This window comes from Hyla sarda, chromosome 8, assembly GCF_029499605.1.
Source record: "Hyla sarda isolate aHylSar1 chromosome 8, aHylSar1.hap1, whole genome shotgun sequence".
Taxonomy (NCBI): Eukaryota; Metazoa; Chordata; class Amphibia; order Anura; family Hylidae; genus Hyla; species Hyla sarda.
Genome location: NC_079196.1, coordinates 28,538,643 through 28,548,140, shown reverse-complemented (window position 1 = coordinate 28,548,140; position 9,498 = coordinate 28,538,643). Strand labels below are relative to the sequence as shown.

General features: G+C 41.1%; 1 protein-coding gene across 2 annotated transcripts in view; it reads right to left on the bottom strand.

Moving 5' to 3' along the window:
* Positions 1 to 813: 813 nt before the first annotated feature.
* ARHGAP15 (Rho GTPase activating protein 15) overlaps positions 814 to 9,498 on the bottom strand; it is a 788,583-nt gene continuing 779,898 nt past the window's right edge. Inside the window, exon 15 of one of the 2 annotated variants that reach the window (XM_056534907.1) lies at positions 814 to 1,654. In XM_056534907.1, coding sequence (XP_056390882.1) covers positions 1,483 to 1,654 — 172 coding nt within the window. In that variant the 3' untranslated portion in view covers positions 814 to 1,482. The remainder of the gene's footprint in view (positions 1,655 to 9,498) is intronic. The other variant, XR_008847054.1, reaches the window with a different exon arrangement.

Sequence of the window (9,498 nt, the reverse complement as noted above, 5' to 3'; positions counted from 1 at the left end):
TAACGCCGCATACATAAATATCCGAACTATTAAAATGTCATGATCAATCTGTGTGGAGTGTGGAGCCCCTTTCTCTTAAGGGCCTATTACATTGATTCAGGGGCATATCTAAAGGGGCTGTAGAGGTGATGGCTGCACCCATGTCCTAAAACCTAAGGGGTCGGAGCAAAATGTCCTCAAGGGACACCAACAGTTGAGATTTTAAACATATGAAAGAGAGGTAGCTCAAACCACAAGAGCAAGTTGAAAACGAAAAAATGCCAGATGAGTACTAGTATATACAATCGTGTATCCTGTGCGACCTGGGGAGCAATTGTATAGTAAAAAGGGGAACACTTTCCTCAAATCTGGTCTTTCATAAGCTCATAAATGAGAGCATATATATTGGTTATATGGTGTATATAGAGTTCACAGTTGGATATACAAAATTTTAGGATACAGTATAGGTAAAAGAAGATATATTTATTGATACACGTATGTATATGGCATCTGCCTGCAGGGCCCTTGCAGCAGTGCCAATAGATAAATGATAAAAATATAATAAAAAAGGATAAATGAATAGTATATTTTCAGTATATTTTTTATCATTTATCTATTGGCACTGCTGCAAGGGCCCTGCAGGCAGATGCCATATACATTGTGTATCAATAAATATATCATCTTTTACCTATACTGTATCCTACAATTTTGTATATCCAACTGTGAACTCTATATACACCATTTAACCACTATATATGCTCTCATTTATGAGCTTATGAAAGACCAGATTTGAGGAAAGTGTTCCCCTTTTTTCTATGAGATTTTAAATATATTTGGGGGTTGACTCATCATTCAGTGTATACTTCTTGTGTTAAAGGGGTTCTCCACCATAAGGTGATTTTAGTACGTACCTGGCAGACAGTAATGGACATGCTTAGGAAGGATCTGCGCTTGTCTTGGGGCTAAATGGCTATGTTGTGAGATTACCATAACACTGTGGCTAGCTTTTTGTGAACTGGTATTTCCTGTTCGAGTTTTCTTTTTTTGACTACAAATCCCATAATTCCATTTTCCTCCCTCCCACACATCAGCCACCCCACCCATTGAAACATAAATGAGCTGCATCCATTCAAAAGACCTGTGGTTTTCAGTCAGGGTGCCTACAGCTGTTGCATTAGTTGATCTCCCTTCCACCAAGCGACCCCTCCACCCATTGAAGCAGACAGGCTTCCTGTCATCAGCTGACTAGTGAGTCAGGTCTCGGCCGCATTGCAACCTGGGAAAAATCTGAGACAACAGTCATTTTGTATGCTGTTAAAAATAAATAGTGGGGTGAAAATCACATAAGAATTGTGAGAAAACCATCGCACACAGGTACAGACACTATGTTATGAACTACACTAACTTTACAGCCCCTGTAGCATAGTCAAATAAAAAAAAAAAAATCCTGGAATACCCCTTTAAATATTGACTAACATATATTTTCATTCAGTTCAGTTCCAACTAACAGAAAATATCATCAAATTTCCATATCATAAGTTCTACGATTTGATTCTGATAAACCATGCAGATGGCCATGTTCCCCAAATCGTTCTCCGGTCTCAGAAGGGTCGGTCCGAAAACAATCCCCAAGCTCTGTGTTGACATAAGGTTTGTAGAGGCATTGACCACGATCCTGTGAAAACAACAGTAAGACACATCAGTTTACATCCTTCCGCTGCATTGGGGGTTAATTCTCCACAATTGGTGTATTTAGGCCCCTTTGGGAATAAAAAGTTTTAGGTAAAGAAGGAGTAATTAGCGGTGCCGTTTCCTAAGCGCATTGTAGTCTTACATCTCTCTGAAGTGGAGAATTAAATACAGGCCACTTAGATATGTTGGCCGTGAAAATCTAATTTCTAATCATTTTCTCGTTTTGAAATAAAAAAAGATGAAATCACTTGCTTTCGGAATTTTCTCCAATGACTCAATCAAAATAACCACAATCAGAAGATTCTTATTACTTTCCTGAAATAAAGCATTGTTTCATGGGATATAAAAGTAGCTAATAATTATTCCATTCTAGGCTACTGGCTGCATAGTTAATTTTAGCCACAGCCGATGTTTTTCTTGTGCAGGAGATGGATGAGTTTTCTTTTAAATAAAACAGATACAATTAAGTTTAAAGCTGAGAAAGTGATGTTTGTTTAGTAAATCTATCTATCTTTCTATATATCTATATAAACCTGTATATATATATATATATATATATATATATATATATATACATACATACAGTGGGGCAAAAAAGTATTTAGTCAGCCACCAATTGTGCAAGTTCTCCCACTTAAAAAGATGAGAGAGGCTGTAATTCCATCATAGGTATACCTCAACTATGAGAGACAGAATGAGAAAGAAAATCCATAAAATCCCATTGTCTGATTTTTAAAGAATTTATTTGCAAATAAAGGTGGAAAATAAGTATTTGGTCAATAACAAAAGTTCATCTCAATACTTTGTTATATACCCTTTGTTGGCAATGACAGAGGTCACATGTTTTCTGTAAGTCTTAACAAGGTTTTCACACACTGTTGCTGGTATTTTGGCCAATTCCTCCATGCACATCTCCTCTAGAGCAGTGATGTTTTGGGGCTGTTGCTGGGCAACACTGACTTTCAACTCCATCCAAAGGTTTTCTATGGGGTTGAGATCTGTAGACTGGCTAGGCCACTCCAGGACCTTGAAATGCTTCTTACGAAGCCACTCCTTCGTTGCGCGGGCGGTGTGTTTGGGATCATTGTCAATGCCCTTGCCCTTGTCAACGTTCATCTTCAATGCCCTTGCTGATGGAAGGAGGTTTTCACTCAAAATCTCACAATACATGGCCCTATTCATTCTTTCCTTTATACGGATCAGTCGACCTGGTCCCTTAGCAGAAAAACAGCCTTAAAGCATGATGTTTCCCCCCCATGCTTAATAATAGGTATGGTGTTCTTTTCATTCAACTCAGCATTCTTTCTCCTCCAAACACAATGAGTTGAGTTTTTATCAAAAAGTTCTACTTTGGTTTCATCTGACCATATGACATTCTCCCAATCCTCTTCTGGATCATCCAATTGCTCTCATGCAAACTTCAGATGGGCCCAGACATGTACTGGCTTATGCAGGGGGACACGTTTGGCACTGCATGATTTGAGTCCCTGGCAGCATAGTGTGTTACCGATGGTAGCCTTTGTTACTTTGGTCCCAGCTCTCTGCACGTCATTTACTAGGTCCCCCCCCGCGTGGTTCTGGGATTTTTTCTCACCGTTCTTGTGATCGTGTTGACACCACGGGGTGAGATCTTGCGTGGAGCCCCAGATCGAGGGAGATTATCAGTGGTCTTGTATGTCTTCCATTTTCTAATAATTGCTCCCACAGTTGATTTCTTCACACCAAGCTGCTTGCCTATTGCAGATTCAGTCTTCCCAGCCTGGTGCAGGTTTACAATTTTGTTTCTGGTGTCCTTCGACAGCTCTTTGGTCTTGGCCATAGTGGAGTTTGGAGTGTGACTGTTTGAGGTTGTGGACAGGCGTCTTTTATACTGATAACAAGTTCAAACAGGTGATTTTAATACAGGTAACGAGTGGAGGACAGAGGAGACTCTTATAGAAGAAGTTACAGGTCTGTGAGAGCCAGAAATCTTGCTTGTTTGTAGGTGACCAAATACTTATTTTACTGAGGAATTAACCAATTAATTAATTAGAAATCCTTCAATGTATCTATCTGTCTACCCGGGAGAAGAAGAAGCAACAACACTCGGTATAGTATAGATGGCATTCGGGTGCTGTAGGTACATGGTCCTTGTTTGAGGGCCAGTAGAGATATAAAGCAAAATACAACCATAGCACTCACAGGATGAGGTGAAGGAGTGGCTTTATTCCATCACAACCGAGTAGTTATGATGGAATAAAGCCACTCTCCCTCATCCTGTGAGTGCTATGGTCATATTTTGCTTTATATCTATCTATCTAATATCTATCTATCTATCTATCTATCTCATTCTATCATCTATCCCTCTTACTACATCTATCATTCAAAGCTGTTTTCCAATGCAACACAATAAATTGACAGCAAAGAAAACAATGAGGCCAACAGGCCAAACACCCTGCTCCAGAACCTAGGTAATTTGGAGCCCATCTACCAGATTTTCATATCTTCACCCACTGATAGACAACCACAATACCAGGTATCTGGATAAGAGGGAACTGCATGGGGTACAAGACATAGAACCAAATCCATCTTATAGGTACCTTGTATGCAGCCTTCATGGTGGTTAAAGGGGTACTCAATAGGGCATAAGGGGATAAGATGTCTTAGGGCCAGAGTATCCCTTTAAGTTTATAGGACTCTGGCCTTCATCGAGTACCAAATGCTTCCCCAGTCAACTAAATCAATGGTAGTGTTTAAATCCTGATGCCATTTATTAACAAATATAAGGAAAGGCATCCATGGTCAGTTTATAGAGAAGAGCAATCAAAGGGGTACTCTGGTGAAAAACAATTTTTTTTTTCATATCAACTGGCTCCAGAAAGTTTAACAGATCTGCAAATTACTTCCATTAATAATCTTAATCCTTCCAGGATTTATCAGCTGCTGTCAGGAAGCTGAAGTTCTTTCCAGTCTGACCACAGTGCTCTCTGCTGACACCTCTGTCCGTGTCAGACCTGTCCATAGCAGGAGCAAATCCCAATAGAAAACCTATCCTGCTCTGGATAGTTCCTGGCATGGACAGAGGTGTCAGCAGAGTGCACTGTGGTCAGAATGAGAAGAACTACACAACTTCCTGTGGGGCATACAGCAGCTGATAAGTACTGGAAGAATTACAATTTTTAAATAGAAGTAATTTACAAATTTGTTTAACTTTCTGGCACCAGCTGATTTGAAAAAAAAATGTTTTCCACCAGAGTACCCCTTTAACTCTTTAGGGTTAGAATTAACGTTACAAACATCTGTTGTGAAGTCAGTTTTCAGGTTGTGAATAGTGGAATATCTCGCAGTTAGGAGTATTTGTGGCTTCCAGGGAGTCGTAAGGGTTGTGGCAATCCCTACTTTCCAACTTTTAACTCCATGGCCAAATCAAAAGCTTTATGAATATTGAGAGAAAGAAACATTGATGGCAGAGAACCCCTTATAACACATTTTCTGACCTAGTACTAATTCTTCTTCTTGGATAAGACATCTTGGATCTGTCCAGGTAGGAGTATTCGATTGAAATTGCTTTCTAAGACAGACTTTATAGACATAAGGAACTGTACAGGCATCCTGGCAGAATTCCATTAATGAAATTATTTGTTGAATCCTATATACATATGGTAGGTTTCTTAGTAATGAGATTACTTTCACTTAATTAGAAATGAAATTTAATAAGAAAGAAGAGTCATAAATAATTCCACTCCAAAAAATAGGTCATAAATAATAATCTTTTAAGTCGAGATTATATTACACATCAAAAGATGTGTGATGTAATATACTGTAGATCTAGAAATTGTTATCCACACATCGCGGGGTACAATAGGTTAGGAATAAGGGGTTTTCTTTAAATATTACCAATAAAAGATATAGGTTAAGCTAATGTTTTTATTCATTCACATGATCTTTTTCTTAGCGTGTACTCTATCATATATTTCATTAATTAAATATCTTTACTCGCTGTTTTCTCCAAGGCTGATACCTCTATGGAAAAATAAAAAATGGCTATGTTTGCAGTTTACAATCCCTAGGTGCAAGTGGAACTGCAGCTTTAAAAGGGATTTCCAACTATGAATCCTTTTCTAAACTTTTATTTTACCCCCTTTCTGTGGTTTTTCATGCTCTCCTGTCTGCTGTGTTGTCTCCATTGTGCTACTTCCTTTCTAGTGTAAATCCTGTAATGGACTTCCTGTCTCTTCTGTACACTTAAGCTGGCAACTCAGCCAACTCTATATACCTTCTACTATGTGGAAGGCTTCTGTGGGTGAAGTTGGTGGGTAGTCAAAAAGGTATAGTGAGAGGAAAATAAAGTTGTCTGAATTTCTGGCTAGAGCAGTGGTTCCCAATCAGTGTGCGCCGGCACATTGATGTGCCATGAGAACCCACCAGGTTGATGGGGAAGACGGTTACCAGATGCTCTAGGACCTCTGTGATGTATCACCACCACAGAAGTTATAGCACGTCCTAGCTCTGGAGTCTCCAAGGGCTTACGACCTCTATTGATACTGCCTGCAGCCACTAGAGGCTGAAAACGTCACTTCTTCTGGAATGCACACAATGACGTCATCGTGCATATCTCGTAGTTAGTGACGTGCCATGCAGCCTCTAGTGGCCACAGAATGAAACTGAAGAAGATGATGGTGACTGCTTGGGAACTGAGGTGAGTATGTTTCCCCCATCTCCTTTTCAGGGAGAGAGATCAAGCTATCTATAGGGGAGCCTATATACAGGGTGGAAGCTACCAACAGGGGAAAGCTAACTACAGGGGGCTCTATACGCAGAGGGAAAGCTAACTACAGGGGGAACTATATACAGGGAGAAAGCTAACTACAGAAGGGCTTTATATACAGGGGGAAGCTACCTACTGGGGGCCCTATATACAGGGGGAAAGCTACCTACAGAGGAAAGCTAACTACAGGGGGGCCCTATATGCAGAGGGAAAGCTAACTACAGGGGGCCCTATATACAGGGATAAAGCTAAGTACAGAAGGACCCTATACACAAGGGTAAAGTGACCTACAGGGGGCCCTATATACAGGAGGATAGCTAACTACAGGGGGATCAATATACAGGGAAAAGCTACCAACAGGGGGCCCTATATGCAGGGGGAAAGCTAACTAAAGGGGGCTCTATATACAAGCCAGCTACAGAAGGGCTCTATATACAGGGGAAAGCTACCTACAGGGGGTCCTATACACAGGGGGGGAAACTACATGGGGGGGGGGGGACTTATTTGTTGGTGTACCCTCTGGTAAAACAAGGTCTGCCCTGAGTTGAATAAGGTAGTAAAACCCCGGGCTACAGTGTTCAGTAGAAACAGGAAGTAGGAAGCCTGTTACAGGATGTACACTAGACAGGAAGTGGGGCAATGAAGACAACAGAGCAGACAGGTTCATACAACATGCAGCTGCGGATATTGGTGTGGAGATGCAGCAGATTCTCCACAATGTACGGCTAGAACCTAACACTTATATGTCAGACAGTTTGGTCAAGGTGCAGATGTTTTTGTATAAAGAACATTCTACATTGCAGATGATAACAGATCGCTGTCCATTATGAAGTGGTGATCAACCATCTCTAGGTCTCACATGTAGCTGGGATGGTTTCACTGACTGGTGGTCTATATGTTGACATTTGTGGCCTAACATGTCTCTTCTAGAAGCCCAATTCTCTAAAGCATGAAAACAATAACAGAACAGGCGCAGCCATTGTGCACAGAGGAGGTAGAATAGCTGGGCCTGTGGTTTAGGCCGCGCTTCCAAAAAGAGCTGTTTCTGTTATGTAACAGCAAAACAAGTGGTGCCGGCCAATTTATATTCAGCTATTGTTTAATGGCTGGGAAATGTGACTTATTCTGCCTGCTTGACACCACAAGGCTTTATTTAGTCATTATTTATTTAGTCATTAATCATACAGTGAAATTCCTTCAATCCGACATCTGATATTCCAGAAAGCCTCATGGATCTGAAATGAAGACCAGAAACAGGAAACTGTGTAGGGGTAATATTAACCCTCACTTACATATAACTTGTGGAAAGGACCACCCTGCCACATTCCAACTTACATGTATGTGATTTTGCGATCCCCCATGGTGGTGCAAGGTACTGCAGCGCACAAGTAGTGGTGTAGCAATAGGGGTGGCAGCAGTCATTATTTCTACTGGGCCCCTATGCCCCCCTCAGCACATGCTAACCCTGTCTCGCTGGTGGGACACCAGTTGTCAAAATAACAGCAGATTTGGGGAACTGACAAGAGAATAAATCCAGCAGTCCCTATATTCAAGTGTATCGATTCATTGCCCAGGTATTCCGAGCTTCCTGTACCATCCAGGTGGTGCACGCACTGCCATCTTTTTAATGCTATGTGAACCTGACCAGAAAAAGCCAGATCTGCAGAGCAGCGATTGAGCTAGGACTGGTGAGTATTGTTAGGAGACACTAGCACTGTTCATTAAGAGGGCATAACCCATTCAGGAGACACGGTGGCATAATTAATTAGCACCACCATGTGGCAGTATATAAACCAAAATGTGTGGCAGTATATAGAAACACAGATTGAGAAACACAGTGTATGGAAATATTTAGGAGCACAGTACATGGCAGTATTATATTAAGGGGTGCAGTTTGTGGCAGTATTTAGCGGCACAGTAGGTAGCTGTATTATATTTAGGAGTACAGTGTGTCTGCCTCTGAGTCTGATGTGAATTGTAATCTGTAGTCCCTGTAGGATCTGCCTTTTATGACCTCCTTAGCAGCATATTAGGCTGCATGTATAGTATATATACTCTTGCGTCAGAGGATCATTCTTTGGGCCTAGATTTTACTGGAAAATAAGACCCAGCCAATCGTAGCAATGTTATTTTTTTTTTGCTGCAGCATCACTGAGGGCGGGACTAGCACTCTTCTGTGCTCATTCCTGTCCTATCAGACTGCAGCATGTAAACAGAGGGGAAGGGGTGATAGGGCAGCCTGCAGTGATTGGTTGAAGAGACCCAGCACAGCAGACTCAGGGAGGAAGTGAATGCATGGTGAGTGAGGGCTGGCTCAGTGCTTGCCTTGGACATGCCCCTTCCTGATCAGTGTATGTCCGAATGAGTGAGAAGCAAAACAGAGGGTTTTGTGAGCCAAATACAGAAGCTAGACACATAAAAAAAAGACATGTAAAGCATCTGCATGACCTAGTGAGTAACATATAGAAGCATTACTTTAAGAATACGTTTCTGCAGCAATATTATATTGGCATACATAAAATGCAGATATAGCTCCAAATTTGCAGCATATTTACCCTTTGTATTGGCCACATACCTAGAATTTCTCAGCAGATTTGTTCTCACACTATATAGACGGGGTCTTGTGGACCCCATTTAGATTTATTGTACTAGAATCTGTAGTAAATTTCCACAACAAATGTCTGTGACTAATCCATCACATTTGAATGTGGCCTCGATGCCAATGACCCGTCCTGGGCCAAAAGTCTTTATTTCTATGGATCCACAGTGCTGCCATTGCCAATGTAACTTATACACGGTTTGATCAATCTAAATCCATGATCCTTATGTGATGTGTCAGTCCCCTGGATTCTTTACTTTTGGAATAAAACATACATTGAGGTCATGTACAATGTCGACGAAAAATGTCACTGGGTAAAATAAAATTATTCACGGCAGAGACGCAGAGGACAGCCCTACACATCATTTTACGTCTGATATCATTTTGATTGAAGCAGAAATAGGGGGGGGGGGGGAATAAACAGACGTTGTCATATTGTGGAGCTCACTCCGCTTTACATGTGTGAACTATTCCAGTCGAG